General features: G+C 39.1%; 1 protein-coding gene across 1 annotated transcript; it reads left to right on the plus strand.

Annotated features, from left to right (window-relative positions):
• The first annotated feature begins 927 nt into the window (after positions 1–927).
• LOC121426189 (ATP-dependent RNA helicase DHX8-like) lies at positions 928–22,519 on the plus strand. The gene is made up of 20 exons (XM_041622393.1): positions 928–1,107; positions 4,103–4,222; positions 5,412–5,647; positions 6,636–6,721; positions 7,544–8,042; positions 8,589–8,747; positions 10,508–10,654; positions 11,250–11,435; positions 12,124–12,271; positions 12,876–13,054; positions 13,703–13,897; positions 15,183–15,455; positions 15,927–16,050; positions 16,570–16,751; positions 17,889–18,323; positions 18,786–18,914; positions 19,480–19,676; positions 20,332–20,422; positions 21,031–21,119; positions 22,026–22,519. The coding sequence occupies exons 2-20, from the start codon at positions 4,129–4,131 to the stop codon at positions 22,246–22,248; spliced, it is 3,672 nt and encodes a 1,223-aa protein (XP_041478327.1). The 5' UTR covers positions 928–1,107; positions 4,103–4,128; the 3' UTR covers positions 22,249–22,519.
• Positions 22,520–22,812: the final 293 nt, after the last annotated feature.

Below are 22,812 nucleotides of genomic sequence, written 5' to 3' on the forward strand. Positions count from 1 at the left end.
TCGAGATTTATCTATAGATTAAGAGAATGTTTGTGTTTTATAATTACATTTAGAGAGAATCTAGAACATGTAGAAGGTTTTATTTTGTATTACTATTCCATTTGTGATTATAAATTGTTAAATAAATATGTACAGATTGATTTTAAATTTACTGACTTTTGGAATAATCCATTTAGATGCTAATGCAGTTGTGTTAATAATTCCATGTTATTCATTATTTTCACATACATAAAATGAGGAAGAAATGAAACTAAAGACCTTAAACAGAGTAGGAGCTGGAGTGTTGTAAAAGTTTCGTGGATACGTGATTTGCTGATTTTTTTAATAAAAGGGGGATTAATTCGTGTTTTTATTTCACCTTGTAATCAATTTTGTTAGTTTTATTATCCTAAGTTATTTTGCTGCGTGAAAGACAAAAATCGTACAATTTACATACATAAATGAATAATCAAATAATGATAATAAGTCATTAATTAGTTAGGGAGTGCCCCCCCCCCGGCCCCCCGCCCCTCAAGGTCCTTTTCGTACGTGTTACTCAGTAGGCCGGGCAAGTGCCCCTCATGCGAAAAAAAACCGACTTCAAATCAAACTTAAATTCAGAGCTCTTCATCTGAAAAAGGGGATGTGCCATGGAAACTGAACTGAGTATGAAGATGATTTTATTTTAATAGCCAATAGGCATTTGGCCCTTTTTTTCTTTTTTGAGGGGGGGTGAAATGCGATTTACTTTATTTAGGTTATGTACATTTTCGAGCATAATCAAGCTATGTAATCCCTTGTATACTTTTGTTATCGAAATGGGGGCTTGCCAAAAATGTTCAATCAAAATATGGACGAAACAGTCAATAAGTCTTATTCTGCATTAGTGAGCAACCATATGACAATATCGAATTAGTAGGGCCGAACTTTAGTGTAGACGAATTGCGTCCAACCGACTTTTTCGTACATTAAAAATCGACGATTTGATAACGCCGAAGACAAAGTTTTGAGAGTTGGATAAATATCCTCTAATCACGTTTTTATTTCAATTTATTCACACAAGCTTTTATCATTCCAAGTACGTTTCTTCATCAAGAGATAGACTTTCACCATGAGGACATAATTCCGGTGAGTAATGTTTTACCGTTCAGTCAATGTAGTGCTAACAAAAATCTTAGATTGTTGACAAATCTATCGGGCCTCCCTGCCAGCTGTGCCCGCATCGCGACGGGGACAGTGCGGGTCGGCACGCGATGGCGCAACGCGAGCGATGGCGCCCTAGGCCTAGACCAAAAGCTTCGGTCTCTGTTTTGTTGGTTGTTCAGCTGAACTTCGTTGGCTTCACTCACCAAATACAGAGACCGAAGTTCTAGCGCGATCTGTACAGGGTCAGGGGACTCAATGGCCATATGTTTATGTACTTAAGATCGGATAAAATGGGGAAGTGAATTTGCGCGACAGCCGAGGTAAGTCACTGTTTTTGTTCCTTTTAACTTCATTTTTCTCCGTTTTTTGGCAATTGATGCCAAGAGGGAATATATATTTGCACTCTGGTCACTATAATTTTCGAAATTTTTATTCATTAAAGACAAAAATTGAAAAGCCCCGACGGGGGGATTTTGCATGGGCCTAAGTAATGGTGGCTGCACGATAGCGAGCCGTCTGTGTACGAGGAGAAATAATAAAAAAATGTTAAAAAACTCCTCGAAACAGACGGCTGCCAGCTGTCTACCCTAGGCCTAGCCCCTGCCTGGAGCTGGACACAGAGACAGACTCAGAGCTCTGTCTCTGAGCTTGGCATTTTTTATTGTTTCTTTGCGCTGAATGAGTGTGCTGTGACACTGAGAATGAATGTATATCTGTATGTCAGTACATGAATTTTGCCTTTTTGGCATTATCTTGATCTTTTATAGATCTATACGGTATCTAAACTCAGACTCAGAGTCAAAAAGACTAGAGTCTAGAATCCCCCAGGCATCAGAGTCCTGCCCATGTCCCCGGTTACTCGGATCCACGGAAAATGAATTATTTTTAGTTTTACACCGTCTCAAAATAAAAGTAACCTGTTTTAACTAAGGTCTAAGCCAGGCTTAGAAAATTTGCGTCAGAGCATGACTGGGACATGTGGGACTGGGAGTTGGTGTGTGTGCGTAGCCAGGAGGCTAGAGCATTGAGCATTGTAGAGAGTGAAAATCATTTAGGCCTACTAACGTATGCTTACTCTCCACGGACCAGGGATTCCATCCTATTCATGTCCATGTACCGCCAAAAAACCTGAAACTTTTGTCCTGATTTCTACTGTCCTAAAACTAAAATATCTAGCCCTAAATCATGTAAATGGGATACAATTTCATTTCTGATATTCTATTTCTATGCTATTGATTTCATTTTAAACAAGAATTCATTTAAAAAACAAGAAAAATATGAAAAGATGAGGGAAACTTGCTCGATATTTAGGCCGCCATCTCGTTTCTCATTGTTCTTCGCTAATTGTTAAGGACGCATGCATCCATAATGTTGGCGCATGAATATTCATGAGTATTCCAAAAGATTGAGATCTCATCATTAGAGAGACAGTGGTTTTCTGTTTAACAAAGTGGTCTTTTCCGTTTCTGAAAATCTTTAATTCCATTTCAACTTGATCTAAAACTTGATCTGAAAATGTACACAGCAAAAACCTGAATTCCATTTTGCAAAGGTGAATTCCATTAATTTTTACATGAAAAGTATAAGAACCAAACAGAATTTCTGTTTTATTTACTGGAAAAACGGAAAATCACTGTCCCTACATAAATGAATATGTGCAAATGACGAAACTTTCGACTTTTTGTATCTTTCAAAAGCCTTCCCACTGATCCTCCAGGAATTCTGAGATTATGGCGGTCATTATCTAAAAAATGGCCTTAAAATGTGACATCAACAACACGACAAGTGACCTAAAATTACCCTTTGGTATTAGTTTCTTTAGAATGAGTTCAGTGTCCATGAAAATATTGACACAAGATCTGCAAATTCGTCACCCTTAACGCCTGTTCCGAAGAAATCTGAAAATCTCGACAAGTATCATGATATCATCTGTTAAATGTGGTACTGACCGACTCTATAGCATTTTGCCACCAATCTGATATAAATATCTCACCTCATGAGCTAGAATTTTTATTTAAATCTCTACAAAAACTTAAGTCTGCAAAGTTAGGTCACACTTATTCAAAACTTTTTTCCAGCACAGCGCACATATGTCGATCAGAATAGAATTTTGAGATCGCGATACCGGCGAAACCCCTTGATCTACTTCACATTTTTTGTCAATGATTTTAATGTTTACGGTCTTGCTGCAATGTGATACCTGTAGGCCTAACTATGTTTTCAATTGGTTTTGTATAAATTGTGAATATTATGAGAACAAATTTGAGACTGATGAATATTTTTTGAATGTCCGTGAAGTATGGACACCCCATCATAATTCCTAAATTAAGCATTGCATGCTGCGCAGATATCCATCAATCAACTGATCAGAGACAAAGTCAAACCAAACTGAAATTAAATGAAGTGTGCTGAATATTATGACACTAAACTGTTCTGAACCAAACACTTAATTACACACAGCAGTAAAGCCTAAGTTAATCTAGCACTGTGACTGCTCCACTGCTGTAGCAGGGGACACCATCAAGTAGGACAACAAAATTTAGAAAACAAAGCTCTTTGACTGAGACAAGTCTTAATTTGTCATAAAAAATACATCCATATTAAAAAGCTAGCAAAATAGATAATGTTTAGGTGCCAAAAATACATCCAGAGGAGGTCTAGACGAAACAGGTCTCATGTAGCTGTATTTCGCATGCATACCCACACGCACAGTATTTCTACTCGTGTTTAAACATCATCATGTTCTATTAAAACAATATTCATATGGAAATCATATCATTAGATTGGCGAGCTGTTCAAATTCATTGTAGATCACGAAAAAAAAATCCATACATCCATGCAGCACTTAATCAGGCAATGGTAAGCCAGACATAGACCCTAGTTGCTTTGTGACAGTCTTGTATCATTATGCAAGACACCATTCCCCATGTCCATTCATAACTATTTTTTCAGTTGTCTTTCTATCATTATTTTACAGATGTTAGTTAGGACAAATTGATTAAAATGGATGAGTTAGAACGGCTTGAACACTTGTCCCTTGTATCCAAAGTGTGTACAGAACTGGACAACCATCTTGGACTAAATGATAAAGACCTAGGTAAGATCGCTTCTCCATGTGCTAGGGGGTTATGGGTACGGGTTTCGGTAAGCTATCCATCACTCAAATGTAAGGCTTCATTGAGTGCTTTTAAGCAACGTTTCATCTTTAAGTTAGACTTCTTAGTTTAACTTCGTCCATTTTATTTTTACATGTGCCTACCAGGTAAAATGCAATGTTAAGATTTTATAAGCGGGCTATTTTTCCCTGTCTCTGATTCATTTGCAATTATGTTGGGTATAGACAATTTTAGGGCTCTGTTTTTACCAAAGAGGGCTACTTAAGAAAGGAATTATTAATGGGGCTTATTTTGCTTTTGTACATGTGTAAGCCATATTCATATTTTGTTAAAGTAGGGCACATGTAGTGTCTTCTCAGAAAAAAAAGTGAGTGAGGCTAATTAACTCTTCATGCGTTCACCTGTAAACCCCCTGTGTGTTGCATTATTTTAGCGTGATCCCCTCTACGCAGTATAATACACTCTGTTATTCAGAGTGCAGTAACTTTTTATCTGATCATTTTGAAAGAAAATGTTGTGTAGCAAACTTGTAGAGTGTTTCCTGGGCTTTCTTATCGTATATAAATTTATTGGATAAATTATGGAAAAATGTATAGTAATTTACATTTTCTAAATGCTTTCTCCTAATACTTCCAACAAAATTTGTGCCATGAGTCACAGACTCCTAACAATAAACCTGGCCATGGTATTGTTTGTGAGAAGGGTTTTTATTGATTTTCTCCTCTCCTTTTTCAATGAACTTCCTGGCTGTGATCAGGATGTATTGATTTTTTGGGAAAACTCAACGATTCTGTAATTTGTAAACTGCGATAATCCGTCGAACGCTAAACTAATGTCACACGCGCCATTGGTCGATCGCTACACATGTACGGTATACACAAACGCCAGGCTATACATTGTAGCTAGTCACGCTCCGGGGCATGCAATTGTTCCAAAAACAAAGGGACAGGGGACGTCTATGGGAAATGTGTGGTTGTGCAAAAATGCGAACGAAACACGCCTACGGATGTGCAATAATGCGAATGTAACGCATGAAGAGTTAAAAAAAGGGCAAATCTTAGATATGGGATTTTAAAAGTATGTGGTTTTTTAAAAATCAGTGTGAAATATTCAGATGGTCACTTATTCAAATTTAATCAATGACCATCAATATAATCTTTATCCATCTAGCTGAATTCATCATCAGCCTTGCCGAGAAGCATGAAACCCTTGAGGCCTTCAAGTCGGTGCTTGCGGAGAATGGGGCGGACTTCCCAGAATCCTTCACCAGCAATCTCCTCCGTCTCATCCAGCACATGAAGCCCAAGAAGGCGCGGAAAGAAGATGAAGCGAAGCCGGAGACCAAAGATGACAAGAAGAGACAGGCCTTTCCTGGACTGTGTATCCCAGATAAACCAGAAGTCAGGGTGGGTTATCTATTCTTGAGAAACATATTGGCTCGCATTCTAAAGTCTGGTTGAACTTTATAGGCCATGGTCTAGCTCTGTCCTAAAATTATGAGAAGCTGAAAATTTCTAAATTATGTTAAAGATAAATTCCAGTATTGGTAACGATCTCAAAATGACTTTTTACAGAATCTAATATAATGACCACCCAAGTGTCTGTTTGTATGAATAAAAAATATGTGCCAAAGGATTCTTGAAGAAATTGTGTAATTGCTGAGAAATAAGCAAAATAAGCGCGGATTCGGTCACTTCCGTCGGGTCTTTATTCCAGCAATAATAATACACTGTCCCACGTGTTCCTATCTGTGTTGGTGATTTTCAGTGTGAACATTTTTCAGCGTAAATTTCAAGATTTCACAAAGTTCAGTTTATGTAACTGTACCAGATCTAGATCCTCGATGATATGCTGACAATTAAGCCTGGATTTACAGACTTTCTCATGAAGTCAGTGTTTACTGCAACTACTGGCATTTCTCTTTAACATTGTGTGTTTCCTGTGTTCAATCTGCTCTTTCATTGTACCATAATGAGGACGAAAACTAAATCAATTATAATTCCCGGACGGATACTAATGGTCTGAGTAAACAGATGAGTGGATGGGGAGTAGATTATAGTTGCAGGGTTAAATTATGAATTTCGATCCCAGAATTTGTGAGGAATAATATACATCTCATAAGTTCACAACTGCAATCAGAGCTAAATCTGTGGAGTGCAGTTTCAGGCTTCGACGTCTAGGGACGAGAGGAAAATAACTGAACATTTTCATGCAATGTGTTAAATGTAAAGTGCATTTGATATCATCTGTCAAAAAACGCTATCCAATCTGGGTGATTCAAAACACATGTTTACTGGATAAGCATACAAATGGTACCAACTTTCTATAAACGTGTTTGTAGGCTATGTTGTTATATCTATGGTTTGATACATTTCTTTTTTTTATATTGTGCAGGAAATGTTGGCAGAAGATGAGCAGATTGCCCTAGATGCCATGGATGAATTAGAAGCTCTCATGCCTAAACATCTAGGAACACAAGTGTGAGTTAGTCATAGAAAAAAACTACAGAGACAAGGCTTGCGTTGGCCTTCTAAGAACACCAGGGCCCTGTCTTACAAAGAGTTACGATTGATCCAATCAATCACAACTATGGAAAGCCAGCAAAATCAACATATAAAATGCATGTTATTTTTCAAAAAAAATTCTAGATATCAATGTATATCCGTAAATTCATTGATTTGTTGACAATTTAGTGTGATCTCCTTTGTTTACAAAGGTTTTGCAAATTTCCTGGAGAAAAAAGTTATGACACTGGTGGATTTCCATATACAAGCAACAAAAACACAAATCATGCTCAAAGATTCTATCTGAGAGTAAAACATTTGGTATACTTTAAAAAAAATTATTTTAGCTTCCTCACTGTATTGACTCTTTTCAAAGCATTTTATTTATGAAATTTAACTGTGTTATGCAGCTGTCAGTTGTTGGATGTACCTTTTGACCCCCGGAATGGTGTGATGATGTCCTGAATTTACACGCTTGATTTATACACCATATTGTAGGCACATACATGCAGTTTGCGGTTTTTCGCTCATACTTGATTCCTTTAACAAAGGATTTGTTTGGTAGTTTGTTCAACATCTAGGAGGTGTGATAGCTCAGTCGGTAGAGCAGGGGATTTGTACTCTGGTGACCCGGATTTGATTCCTACTTGGCATTGATCCTCAGTACGAGGTCCTTTGGAGAGGACCTTAAGCCGTAGGTCCTCTAGTTGCTTGCTTACAAGCATTCATGCTTTCTTAGCAATCGGGTAAAAAATCACCACCAATCTAAGTTCTAATTTTTCTCTTATATTTTCTCAGGAAGAAAGAAGGGAGTGATGAAAGAGATTCAAAGAAGTCCCGTAAGGAGGATAGCAGGACGAGGAGTAGAAGCAGGAGTCCTGATTCAGACAAACCCCGCAAGCACAAACATAAACACAAAGACAGGGATAGGGACAGAGATAGAGACAGGGACAGAGATAGGGACAGAGATAGGAGGAGAAGACGCTCAAGATCTCGTAGCCGCGACCGTGACAGGAGGCGCAGCAGGAGCCGGGATCGTAGCCGCAGGCACAGGAGCAGAAGCAGGAGCAGGGAACGTAGCGACAAGCGCAAATACCGTGATCGTGACGATGGGAAAGACGCAGAAGGAGACTCGCGGAAGGAGAAGTACAATGATAAATTTGTGGACAGACCACCCTCGCTTGAGCCGGAGGTTGGGGAGGTCTATGAGGGGAAGGTGACGAGCGTGATGCAGTACGGTTGTTTTGTTCAGCTTTCCCTGAGAAGACGGTGTGAAGGCTTGGTGCATATATCAGAGGTATGTCCTTTCATATGTTTATAAAGGAGTGCATTGGGCACCCGTCATACAAGTACCCTATAATCATTAATGAGATTATAGTGAAAAATAATTTTAACATTTGTATTACACCAGTATCTATCATGAGTAGATTGCTCATGGTGCTGTAAAGAAAAGAAAGTAAACATAATAATTAAGAGAACGCATATGAATAGCCAGGTTGTGGGTGAGATTTTGAAGGTACTAAGAGAAGAAATATTGTGTTTTTCTTGAAGAAGTTTGTTCTATAGGAATAGGATATTGGTTTATTAATTTTACAAATATTTTAATTGATGCACATGCACTCTTGAGCTAGTTGTCATCTCGTAAATTGATTCAAAATAGCTGCTTTGGGAGACGAACCAAATTGATACATACAAGGATAAGAAAGAATACAAGTGGGGCACTGTATATCTAACAGAAAATCACACTTTTAATAATATTAGATATGATATGTGTTGTATATTTCTTTTAATGATTTTTAAGTTATCGTACTAACATTTAATTTTTGGTTTTGTCTTGTTAAAGCTGAGGAGAGAAGGGAGGGTTGCCGATGTCAGCGATGTCGTGTCAAGAGGTCAGCAGGTAAAGGTCAAAGTTCTCTCTATCGCAGGGACCAAGATCAGACTTTCAATGAAAGACGTCGATCAGGCTACGGGAGAGGACTTGAACCCTGTCAAGGCAAAGGTCAGTATATTAAATCCTGTATATGAAGCCATACCAAATAAAACAAAGCAGCAGTCTTTATGTGCAGGTGGTCTTAATGAAGAGGTTCTTGATAAACATACAGGTTTTCATTAGCAATGCTTTTCAAGGTGACCGCATTTGGGGTCTTTGTAGACAGTTGGTCTTATTGAGGTTTGACTTATTTCCTTAGATGCTGAAGAACATAGGCATCGTACTGAATTTGATCCTTTGAATGGAAAGATATGGTGAATGAGGAAAGCAGTTAGGTTAGTCTGAATGAGGAGGACGCTCGGGACAACCAGAAGCGGAAGGAGGGAATGGCATCATGGTGTGAGAGTCAGCAACCTGTCTTGAGAGGAAAAGTGCTGACTGAAATAGATGATGAAGACGATGGAGATGAGGAGTAGGATGATATGATGATGATGAAGTTGATGAGGATAAGAAGGAGGATGATAAGGAGGAGGAGGATGGTGGTGGTGGTGGTAATGATGATTTTGGTGATGATGATGATGATGGTGATGATGATGGTGATGATGATGATGATGATGATGATGATGATGATGATGATGATGATGATAATGATAATGGTGATGATAATGGTGATGATGATGATGATGGTGATGAGGAATACAGAGCTGCCAAGTAGTATGATTTTTCCGTATTTCATACGGAAATCAATTTAAAATACGGCAGTACGCTTTTTCATGATAAAATACGGGAAAAAACAAATTAGAGAAGAAAAGGTATTCCGTGTGTTGCTGCCCTCTACGTTCAATGAGTTATGCTTTCATCAAGGCTTTCCGATTAGAATTTTCGATATCCTGGCGAATCATAGAATGCGGGTGACAAGTTCCGAGCGCACGCACGTAGTTTACAAGCGCAAAGCAGCGGCTCAAATCGCGATATTTTGCGACTGGTAAATATGTCTGTAAGGATGATGACGTCATCCAAGATGGCAACTTACGTTGACCGACAGAAGGATCGAAGATGACGATGTTTCGATCATAATTTGAAACGAATTAGCCGTAACTGCGGTCTAAGGTACGATATTTCTGAATTTCATACATTTTTCCGTAAATATGGATGCAATTTCTTTTTCATAATGTGACATTTTATGATTTTATGTGCAAAAAAACGATCGGAAAAAACAGGTTTCCGTCGAATGTTAGATCTAACGTTACTGCTAATACGTTGTCTGTACGTACGGGCCTCCAAATTCTTCAGTCTATGTATTGGTGAGTAAGCCAACGCAGTTCAGCGGAACAACCAAAATCTAGACTGAAGCTTTCGGTCTCGTGTGCGACGGTGTGGGGCGCAAAATAATGTAAGAAGTGATCGAACTTTGCCATTATGCATGCATATTTATCTCATGGTAAAAATACGGATTTTTTGGTCAAAATACTGATTTTAGGGGATAAGAATACTAAAAATGCAAAATACAGCTTGGCAGCTCTGGGAATAGGATGATGGTGATGATGATGATTATCATGATTTTGTTGATGAGGATGATGGTGAGGATGATTATAATGAAGATAATGACGACGAGTAAATGAGTATGGATTAAAAATGTTAACCTACAGAATGTTCTTGAATACTTTGTTCAAGATGGTAGTTGTTGGAAGAAACCCTGTCTCATTCTGTCATAGATGGCTTCCATGTATATAATTCTATTAACAGTTTATGCACTTTTAATTAACAAATATTTTTCTCTAATGTCAAACATGAAATAAACATATTTATTGATGATCGTTGTTTTGCAGAGTGCCCCAGAGACGAATGAGGAAGAGGGCATGAATCCATACCGACCTGCTGACCTTCCATTGATCAATGCTCCAGACTCTGATGATGTAGCCATCAGGAAGAGAGTCCAGAGGGTAACTTCTCCCGAGAAGTGGGAACTTAAACAGGTATGTTGCCATATGCATTTATATCATTTTTCAAAGCTGATTGTTAGTAGCTTATGATTTTGATAATGCACAACTGTTCACTATTGTGCTGAATGATATACCCCAGTTATGATACTATTTTTATTTATAATTTGTATGTTGAATTTTACTATGTTTTCCCCTGCCACAGGCTATGGCTTTAAAGGCTAGCCCAACCATTTTGTTTGATGATTGATTCATTATATTTTGTTATATGTAGTTGTAGTTTATGGTTGAATATATTGACATTGAAATTGAAGTTCAATTCTGTTTTTGTTCCTCTTTCCATTCTTGTAATGAATAAAGAGGAGTTTGACACCTCAACTTGAAACGTCCAATTATGCATCGGTTTGACAGTGATCTAACTAGTTTGAAAAGTATCAAGGTTAAGCTGAAACCTCACACGCTCATTATTTGTACATTTTGATATTGTGTTTTGCATTACCATAATTTAAGAACTGTTTGAAGGATCAACATGGAACTTTTTCACTTGTATTTGGTAGTCAATTGATAACAACAATCTACATACATTCAACTTTAAAATATTACCCTCCATTATTTTGTATGTTTCATTTAGATGATGGCAGCAAGTTGCATTGACAAAGCTGATTTCCCAGATTATGATGAAAGCACTGGTATCCTCCCAAAGGATGAAGATAACTCTGATGAGGAGATCGAGATTGAACTGAGGGAAGAGGATCCGCCCTTCCTCAGGGGTCATGGCCGCCAGAGTGTCGATCTCAGCCCAGTTCGGATCGTCAAGGTATGTTATCAAATGGGTTCAAGGACAATATAGTTAGTGTTTATCTTGTTGCGTGTTGATGTTTAAACTGTATACATTATTCCAGTCGTGCATTTTGGATGCGTCATCCTCTAGCCCGTATATTCCAAATGCCATGAATTGCCTTTTTTTTTTTAGGCTGTGGCTAGGTTGTAACAGAATGCAGAGCAGATATTGCTTCTTTGTCTGTAGAGTCTGAGAACATTTTGAGGCATTTTAACACAGTTTCTACTACAAACTCATACTGCAACCCATTTTATGAAAACAAATAATGCGTATGGTAAAATTTGTGAGATTTGTGGTGATGCAAGTATTGTACAAAAGCACATCGAGTAATGAAAATATACTAATATCACGCACTTGTCTGAGTTTAAGAATCTTTACCTTTCATTCCTCTCAAATGGTTGAAATGCAAGTCACATTTACTTATTCCTGCAAAAGTGAATCTGTATTATGTATGTGTGGTAGATATCTCTGGTGCAAAACACATTTCATTCTTTTCTAAGACAATCAGGTGTGTATTCATTTTTTCAAGGATATTTGTCTTTTGAAAAAGAAATCTGTTTTTAAGAATTCATGAATGTCCTAATACGTAATATACTCGGTGCCTTGCTGCTGTTATACCGGTGACATTCTTCAACACAGCCACTCTAAATTATTGTTCGTGTAGAATCCTGATGGGACCTTATCGAAGGCTGCTATGATGCAGAGCGCCCTCGCTAAGGAGAGACGAGAGATGAAGCAAGCAACGGAGAGAGCCGAGGCCGAAAACATCCCTACTGGAATGAACAAGAACTGGATCGACCCCATGCCTGAGAGTGAGTACTTTGTGACCATCCACCTCAAAATCAGCATGATGTCGCTAGCCTAGGTTTTCTTCAATTAGCCCAAAATGCAATTTGCTATTCAATGATTAAAATTGACCAAAAAAAGGGTCTCTGAAAAAAGTAATTGTTCTCCATACTGTCAAATTTTGAAGTTGTAAAGATAAACCTAAAACATTAATTTCTTTGGAAATAAAGTTTTGTTATGGACTGCTGGAATTTTAACCTGGCTTGAATAGTGTGAATTTGTCATTCTTCAGTGAGTTGTAACCTTGAACCTAGTTTGTTACATACTGTCACTGAATGAATACATGTTAGGTGGCCAAGTTTACATGTGTATAACTTCTGTAGGTTTCCATGTCGAACAAGAATAGTGTAGTAGGTTTCATCGTACACCATGTATCTTTCTTGGGCAAGTGTTTGTCCCGAAAAGCAACACCTAATCTTGACATTTCAACAAGTGTGTTCTTGTCGTCTTCAGGAGAATGACCAAAGTTTGCAAAAGGCCTTATGTACTCTGTCAAAGTGCCGTATGCATGTATAGTTCTTAAGAATTTACTGTGCTATAAACAAATTGTTTGGAATCTTAACTTTCCAGGTGAACGTACTCTGGTTGCCAATATCCGTAAGACCGGTATGACCAGTCAGGAGTTACCAGAGTGGAAGAAGTCAGCCTTCGGTGGAAACAAGGCTTCCTATGGAAAGAAAACTAAGCTATCCATTGTAGAACAGAGGCAGAGTTTACCTATTTATAGACTCAAGAAAGAGCTGGTACAGGTGAGTAGTAGAATAGGTTAGTAACCTTGTTGACCCAAATCCTGGATCTGGGACTGATCTAGAGTATCTGTTCTGTCGACCAGTCCCATTTGCCTTAGACTTTACCTTAGTGACAAGTATTGAAAATATTCAAGCAAAATGTTATTTTCCCAAATCGTCATTGTCCAAAATTAGCTAGAATCCTTACTTTTGAAAAGTATACGATCTCCATGATAAGATTGAGGCTCGCAAACAATATGACACTGGGTATAGCAATCCTTTCTTTGTCACATTTAGAGATATGTAATGATGAGAGTGAGAACTACAATAACATAGCACCCCCACACTAATAGAAGACTATCAGATTTGGGGTAAAGGCACTTTATTTTTACTCTCCTATTTTCCATAGGCTGTGGATGACAATCAAAGCCTAATTGTCATGGACAGGCAATACTTCATACTTTTTTTGCAGTTTCTTTTTTTTTCATAGGTTGTTAATAACAATCCTTATTGTCATAGGAGAAACACTATACTAGTACCTCATACTTTGTTCATGCTATTCTTTTTTTCATAGGCTGTGGATGACAATCAAATCCTTATTGTCATAGGAGAAACACTATACTAGTACCTCATACCTTGTTAATGCTATTCGTTTTTTTTTTTTCATAGGCTGTGGATGACAATCAAATCCTTATTGTTATTGGAGAAACAGGGAGTGGAAAGACCACTCAGATCACACAGTACATTGCCGAAGCGGGCTACACTGTCAGGGGTAAGATCGGATGCACCCAGCCCCGCCGTGTGGCTGCCATGTCCGTAGCCAAGAGGGTGGCAGAAGAATTTGGGTGCAGACTTGGCCAAGAAGTAAGTGTCCAGCAAGGATGATGATGGTGGTGGTGGAGAAGATGATGATGATGGTGATGGTGATGATACAATGATGGTGCTGACGATAGTACTTCGTGATGTTTTATGTTGGTGGCCATGATGGTGGTAATGATTATGATGATGGATGATGATGATGATGATGATGATGGTGGTGGTGGTGGTGGTGGTGGTGATGATGATGATGATGATGATGATGATGATAATGATGATGATGGTGGTGGTGGTGGTGATGATGATGATGATGATAGTGATGATGATGGTGGTGGTGATGATGATGATGATAGTGATGATGATGGTGGTGGTGATGATGATGTTGATGATGGTGATGATGATGATGATGATTGTGATTGTGATGATGATAATGATGATGACACACAAATATTATTAAGCGCTTTATGAATTTTTCAAAGCCCTATGAAGAAAAGAAAGATTGAATATGGATGTTACAAAGCTCTGTAGGAGTATATATTGAACAAAAGTAATATGAATATCAAAACACTATTACTACAATGATGATGATGATGATGATACACAAACATTATTAAGCGCTTTATACATATTTTTCAAAGCCCTATTAAGAAAAGAAAGATTGAATATGGATGTTACAAAGCTCTGTAGGAGTATATATTGAACAAAAGTAATATGAATATCAAAACACTATTACTACAATGATGATGATGATGATACACAAACATTATTAAACGCTTTATACATATTTTTCAAAGCCCTATTCAGAAAAGAAAAAATACATTGAATATGAATAGTACAAAGCACTTTAAAAGAATGTATTGTGAAAAATAGAATATGATTCTCAAATGCTTTCTACATATTTTGTAAAGCCCAATTGAGAAAGGGAAACAGAATGTGAATATTACAAAGCACTAAAGGAATATGAAGATGATGATGATGAAATCATAGATGAGAAAGAAAGGTAATGGTGTGGATACCTATTATGATGATGATGAAGATGAAGATGATGATGGTGGTGGTGATGATGATGATGAAGATGATGATGAAGATGATGATGATGATGGTGGTGGCGATGATGATGATGATAGTGATGATGATGGTGGTGGTGATGATAGTGATGATGATGGTGGTGGTGATGATGATGATGATAATGATGATGGTGGTGGTGATGATGATGATGATAGTGATGATAATGATATTGATGGTGATGATGATTGATGATGACGATGGTGTTTTTTTTTATATAATGAATGCTAAATATTGACCAAATTGTCTATCCTACATTACCTCTCAGGTGGGTTACACCATGCGTTTCGAGGACTGCACTTCTCCGGAGACCAAAGTCAAGTACATGACAGATGGTATGCTGCTGAGGGAGTGTCTCATAGACCCGGATCTCACCCAGTACTCGGTCCTCATGTTAGATGAGGCTCACGAGAGGACCATTCATACTGACGTCCTCTTTGGGCTGCTCAAGAAAGCTGTGAAGAAGAGACCTGACCTCAAGCTCATCGTGACCTCGGCCACCCTGGACGCTGTCAAGTTCTCAGCTTACTTTTTCGAAGCTGTGAGTATGCAGAACAGGTGTTTCTGCTACTTGTTATTTTGTTTCTCTTTTGTTACGTGAGACTGGCTTGTTTACAGACAGGGATCTAAGAAAAATACACCTCTTACATAATCGGTAAGCCTTCATCAGGTTTCTATGGCATTTGAGGCAGAAATTTCTTTGGCCAGTGTTCATTACCAATATTTCTATAATATCTTATGATTAGTAATTACATAATTAGCAATCACATGGACTATTGTTTGTACGTTTTTTTTCTTCATTTTGTAAAACTATTTTGGAGGGATTTACTGTTTGGGGACGGGGTAAACTGGAGTCACAGTGTCAGAGTGATCTGTAAGTTTCTTTCTTTTTTTCGTCTTATATGCCTGTCATGAAATTACATTCTCTTTAATTGGTCTCTTTTATTCTATGACAATATTGAAGGAGAATAGGTGATTGAACATTTGTTTTAAAACGTTTTTTTTCCTCCAGCCCATCTTTACCATTCCTGGTCGTACATTCCCTGTAGAGATTCTCTACACCAAGGATCCGGAGACGGACTATCTGGATGCATCCCTCATCACCGTCATGCAGATACATCTTACAGAACCGCCAGGTATGGCAGTGATACTAATAATCGTGATTGTTGTGGTTTTGAAAGACTATTAGAATGCATTTTTACTACTGTCATGCAAATACTTCTTACACAAGCTTTAGGTATGATGTTAGAACTGTGAGTGCTGGTGTTGTTGATGCTGAACACGTCATTTATTTTTTTTATACGCTCGTCTCAACGGGATGTATTATGATATCACGCTCGGTGTCCGTCCGTTAATTTTTCCTTGTAAACGCGATAACTTCAGTTTAACTTAACCTAGGCTCATATAATTCAGTATGCATGATACTAGCATGGATCTCAGGAAGCCTGTTGATTTTGAGGTCAAAAGGTCAAGGTTACAATGACTTATTTTCATTGTACCCTTCTGCAGTCCTTGTAAACATGATTTGTTCCTATAACAAGTTCTTTACAGGACCCAGTATTTTCTAAACACTATGTGTCTTCATGTGTAATAAAAATCCTTGCATTCATCCATCTTGTAACGTGACCTGAAAACTTTCTCTTCTCCCTCGCTAGGTGATATTCTGCTCTTCCTCACTGGTCAGGAAGAGATCGACACAGCCTGTGAGATCCTGTTTGAGAGGATGAAATCACTTGGTCCTGAGGTTCCTGAATTGATCATTCTTCCCGTGTATTCTGCCCTTCCTAGTGAGATGCAGACCAGGATCTTTGATCCAGCTCCTCCAGGGAGCAGGAAGGTAAGGACTTGATATAAAGAAAGATTGGTGAATAGAACCTGGAATGTTGATTGATGAAATGACGGTGTTGGTGGTGGTGATGATGGTGATCATCCTACCTGTGTACTCTGCCCTTCCTAGTGAGATGCAGACCAGGATCTTTGATCCAGCTCCTCCAGGGAGCAGGAAGGTAAGGACTCGATATAAAGAAAGATTGGTGAATAGAACCTGGAATGTTGATTGATGAAATGACGGTGTTGGTGGTGGTGGTGGTGATGATGATGATCATTCTATCGGTGTACTCTGCCCTTCCTAGTGAGATGCAGACCAGGATCTTTGATCCCGCTCCTCCAGGGAGTAGGAAGGTAAGGACTCGATATAAAGAAAGATTGATGAATATATTGATAGATAGGCAAATCTGGAATGTTGAATGATGAAATGACGGTATTGGTAGTGGGGGTGATCATGGTGATCATCCTACCTGTGTACTCTGCCCTTCTTAGTGAGATGCAGACCAGGATGTTTGATCCAGCTCCTGCAGGGTGCAGGAAGGTAAGGACTTGATACAAAGGAAGATTTTTGAATAGATTGATGGATAGGTGAACCTAGGATGTTGATTGATGAAATGACGGTGTTGGTGGTGGTAGTGATGATGGTTATTCTACTTGTGTACTCTGCTCTTCCTAGTGAGATGCAGACCATGATCTTTGATCCCGCTTCTCCAGGAAGTAGGAAGGTGAGGACTGGGTCAAAGATTTCATAGACGGCTGGATCTGCAGAATTGATTGATAAAATCAGTTAAAGATTACGATCATTGTCAATTACTGGTATTTGTGCTGCTGATAGGGTTTGACCAGCTTGAAGATTTTAAACTGGTAATAAGGTTGGTTATAAAGATGAAAACAACAGTGAATGGTCAGGATGGAGATGATTAGGGTAGGGATGAGAAGATAGTGAATGTCATGCAAATGACAAAGGTCATGAGGAGGATGTGATAGAAATCAGTTATAATGCTGATGATGGTCTTCATCATCATGATGATTAGATAGAATAAATATAATGCCCCATCTTGAAGTAGAAAGCTGAGAAATGAAACTTGACTTGGATAAATTGACTGAATGATTGAGAATGAGTGGAATTTTACCTACTTCTTCACAGGTTGTGATTGCTACCAACATTGCTGAAACCTCCTTGACCATCGACGGTATCTACTATGTGGTTGATCCAGGATTTGTGAAGCAGAAGGTGTACAACTCCAAGACTGGCATGGATCAGCTGGTCGTGACCCCCATCTCCCAGGCTCAGGCCAAGCAGAGGGCAGGCAGGGCCGGCAGGACGGGTCCTGGCAAGTGCTACCGCCTCTACACAGAGCGTGCCTACAGAGACGAGATGCTGCCCACGGCGGTGCCAGAGATCCAGCGCACCAACTTGGCTAGTACCCTCCTGTCACTGAAAGCCATGGGCATCAACGACCTTCTGGCGTTTGATTTCATGGATGCCCCGCCCACAGAGACGTTGATCACGGCTATGGAACAGCTTCATTCGCTGAGTGCGCTGGATGATGAGGGACTGCTTACAAAGCTGGGCAGGAGGGTAAGGAAGATGAGGAGGAATGCAAGGATGATTGGTGATAATGGTGGATTGATATGGTGATGATGATGATGGTGGTAGTGGTGGTGGTGGTGGTGGTGGTGTTGATGATGATGATGGTAGTAGTGGTGGTGGTGGTGATGATGATGATGCTGTTGTTGTTGACGATGGTGATACTGATGATGATGGTGATGATGATGATGATGATATGATGCTGTTTTTTCATGACTGTTTTGATGATAATGGAGAAAGTTCAAGTTGATATTTTGAAAAGCTATAATGATGATCATTGTGATAATGGTGATGCTGTGACTGGCGGTACGTAACATCAGACTTGAAATCATACAGACAGGATATTGTGCTTAGGGGGTTGCAATTCTGAATCTCCCACTACCAATTTCTTGCTTTGGTAATACCACAATGGAAATACAATCTCCTATAATGCCGTTCCCACATATCTTCTAGATGGCTGAGTTTCCGCTAGAGCCCATGCTGTCCAAGGTGTTGATCATGTCTGTTCATCTTGGTTGCAGCGAAGAGACCCTGACAGTGGTGTCTATGCTGTCCGTACAGAATGTCTTCTACAGACCTAAGGTAAGGCCTTGAAAATACAGTAGCTGATCATGTGTGGACTTAAGTAGGGTCTGTCCTGATCGTACCTGCAATTTAGCTCGTTTAACTTTTCACTTGAGGTACGATTCTTCTTGACACCTTGCCTCAAGGCTTTAAGCAACATATGATGGCATGTCTAGAAATACACCATCTGATGAACTTTCTTTGGCTTATGACATCCTTTGGACATTTCTCAACAAACTCAGTTGAATGCTATTAGGAAATAGTCAAGAACTTTGCAGGGTTCAGGAAAATTAATTTTTAAAATACTTTATTAAGAAGGAAAAGTAAGAGAAAAAAATGGGGAATTTGTATTTTTATTTTGGAAATTATTGAAGATTTAATAATTGAAGATATTGCCAAGTATATTCACTCAAGAAATTCATTCTTCTTGCACTGTTTCCATTTTCCTCTTTATGATTACTGGTGGAAAATTTTATAAGTTTACTTCTCTGGAATGTCAGTGAAAGTCAGAAAATGTTGAAAAATGTGTAGCGTGTTTGAACCTTGTATTCTATTTTCTCTATTTATTCTCTTTCTTCTTTAGGACAAGCAAGGTCTGGCTGACCAACGTAAGGCCAAGTTCCACCAGCCGGAAGGAGATCACCTGACCCTCCTAGCCGTCTACAACTCCTGGAAGAACAACAAGTTCTCCAACCCCTGGTGCTTTGAGAACTTTGTCCAGGCCCGCACCCTACGCAGAGCCCAGGACGTCCGCAAGCAGCTCCTCGGGATCATGGACAGGTATGGAAGGTGTTTCAAAGAGTATTAGTATGACATAAAGCTATGTTTTGGCATCAACATACATGTACACAAATTATTCAATAATTTAAGAGACAACTTCTTTGGCAGGATTATTTGGCAAAAGTGCCTTTTTTTCCTACCCTTGCCCTTGTTTTGGGCTTGCCCATAATGGTACTTATATTTTTAGGGCCAGATAACCACATCACAGAAGTTCATCACAAATCTAAAGGTGCCTTTTGTTGATAATTGTCTACCCTACATGTAACTTGGTGAATTGGGAAGGGATGCTTCAAGTGATGGTTACATGTACATACTGTGGTTTTTGCTGTAGCAATTCTGTTCCTGTTTCTGTTTATGGTAACTCATGTAAGAACTCGGCAGGACAGCTTTTTTTTCCTGGTAAACGCCAAGCTGGTATATTATCAATTACCTAGGAAACATTTTACGTCTTGGTCAATCAGTCATATTTGCTGTCTTTATACTCTTGGGCCTCTCTATCAAAGTTGAGACAATGGCAGAGTGGGGATTCGAACTCACAACCTGCGATCATGAGTCCAGTGCTCTAACCACTGGACCATACGACATGTGTATGTGGTGTGATTTTTTAAAGAATCTGCAAATGAAACCATTCTTTTATTTTTATTTTTTGCCTCAGGCACAAGCTTGATGTGGTCACCTGTGGTAAGAACACAGCCAGGGTACAGAAAGCCATATGCAGTGGTTTCTTCAGGAATGCAGCTAAGAAGGTAAGTTGAAATTATTGAGCTATTTCGCACCCTTGCTCTTCCTCTCTTTTCTTAATCCTGCTCTATGAGTATATGGTTATATTTCCTACTCTTTGTATTTTAGGTTGTTGTGTATTCAGGGTCTCCATTTGTATGACATTTTCTTCCCAAGCGATCCTCATTCTAATGAGATGTCTTTAATCTGATATGTTTGTCTCTGTTTTCATTTGCTTTTTTAATATTTTTTATGTATGTGAATCTTGGATTATTGTATTTTGTATGATGAATGAAATGAAATTGAAAAAAAGAAGTAATTGAAGGTTCTAAGTCAGATGTATTCAGGTCCGGGGGATGTTCCTTAAAGCTGTTTGAAGGTTGCAAGTGACTTAAGGAATGACTGTTAATCCTTTCTTAGGCGCTAGTTCGACATTAGTGAAAATTTGGTGTATATTATTTTACCCCAAGAAAGGATCACCTTTATGAAACTCCCACTTAGTTTTTGTTATCTGTACAGCAATTTGACCAATCTACATGAAGATCAAACTTTACATTTTACAAGCCTCAGTCAGTACAGATGGCAAGATGAAATGTTGTCTCATAGTAATCTCAATGATTGTATTAATTTGTAGGACCCCCAGGAGGGTTATAGGACTCTGGTTGATAGTCAGGTTGTCTATGTTCATCCTTCAAGTGCTCTCTTCAATAGACAGCCAGATTGGTAAGTCTCTGCTTTCCATTTATGTTGTCGTAACGGTGGTGCTCTTCCACACTGTCAATAGCCACCTGGGACGCGTTACACTAAGGTTAGCGATTAATTGTTAAATGAAATGGCCTATCAAGGCCATTTTAGGAGGCGCGATAGCTCAGTCGGTAGAGCGGAGGATTCGTATTCCGGTGTCCCGGGTTAGATTCCCACTTGGTGTGCTAGTGCCCTTTGGTAAGGCATTAATCCTCAGTACCAGGTCCTTCGGAGAGGACCTAAAGCTGTCGGTCCTCTGGTTGCTTGCTTACAAGCATTCATGCTTTCTTAGCAATCAGGTAAGAAATCCCCCACCATCGTCACCAATACAGATCATAGTTGCGTGCACTAAATGAAATGACCTATCAAGATCATCGTTGTATGCGCATTTTGCTCAGTAACTGACGAGGACCCAATCAGACTTGTCCTTTCAATTCGGCAATTAATCGCTAAGCTTTGTATTATGGGGCCTTTCATTGCATGGTCTAATTAGCATATCATTGCATTCCATGTTGTTTCTAACTAGTTTGTTGATTTACATTTTTTTAACGAATTGATTTCATTGCCTAATGATTGGGGGGGGTCTTTTCATGAACACTATCAGCACTTACTAAATTGTCAAGTCTGACGATTTCTATGACATTCTTGGTTTTGATTGGGTGAGCAGCACTGGTTACTGACAGTTATCATGATAATTTCATTGAAACATAACTTGTCTGTGCAGCTGACAACCTTCGAGAATTGGTTGACATAGAAATTATGCACATGTTATAATAACAAGGCCTTATGAAATGGGACCCAGATGTTGATGACTGTCTATCGCACCTTAGAGAAATTCAAGTAGCAAGAATTGAAGATTTTTTTTTTATTTGTTTGGTTCTATAGGGTGATTTATCATGAGCTTGTGCTGACAACCAAGGAGTACATGAGAGAGGTGACCACAGTAGACCCCAAGTGGTTTGTAGAGCTGGCCGCTTCCTTCTTCCGCTTCTCAGACCCGACCAGACTCAGCAAGGCCAAGAAACAACAACGTCTAGAGCCGCTCTACAACAAGTACGAGGAGCCCAATGCCTGGAGGATCTCCCGGCAAAGATTGCGTAGGAACTGAGCAGGGTAGTGTGCTACCTTTCTTAGGGATGAGGCTTCCGTCACTCATGGGCTGAAATTAAAATATGCAAATGGGACTGAAGACATGTAGAAGCCCTGGGAATGGGAATAGGCAATGTCTTGAACCTCTCTACAACAAATACGAGGAGCACAAGCATGGTGAATCTCCAGGCTGATGTTGCCTAGGAACTGTACAAGGTATTGTTGTCTTTCTTTGATACCAGGCTGTGTTTGGTCACAAGCTAGCATGAAAGTATACAGATGGGACTGAAGACATGTGGAAGCCCTTATGAGACTGGGGACATGCCAAAAGCTTCTCCACCCCGATTAGACTAAGCCAGTCCAACAAACAATGTCTGGAACTTGTCTACAACAATATGAGATGCCAAATGCTCAGAGAATCTCCAGACGATTGAGACTTCTATCAGTCATCAGCTCACATGAAAATATGCAGATGGGACTGAAGAAATGTGGAAGCCCATATCAAAGTATGTAATAAGAACTGAGAGAGTTGAAATCAAGCACCATCAGTCTGGCCTCGGGTAGTGATGTAAAATGACCTTCA

This window comes from Lytechinus variegatus, chromosome 13 (genome assembly GCF_018143015.1).
Source record: "Lytechinus variegatus isolate NC3 chromosome 13, Lvar_3.0, whole genome shotgun sequence".
Lineage (NCBI taxonomy): Eukaryota > Metazoa > Echinodermata > Echinoidea > Temnopleuroida > Toxopneustidae > Lytechinus > Lytechinus variegatus.

Coding starts and splice junctions, on each gene's coding strand:
- LOC121426189 (XM_041622393.1), top strand. CDS start 4,129: ATGGATGAGTTAGAACGGCTTGAACACTTGTCCCTTGTATCCAAAGTG. Junction 4,223..5,411: donor ACTAAATGATAAAGACCTAG/GTAAGATCGCTT, acceptor TTATCCATCTAG/CTGAATTCATCATCAGCCTT. Junction 13,898..15,182: donor GGTGCAGACTTGGCCAAGAA/GTAAGTGTCCAG, acceptor ATTACCTCTCAG/GTGGGTTACACCATGCGTTT.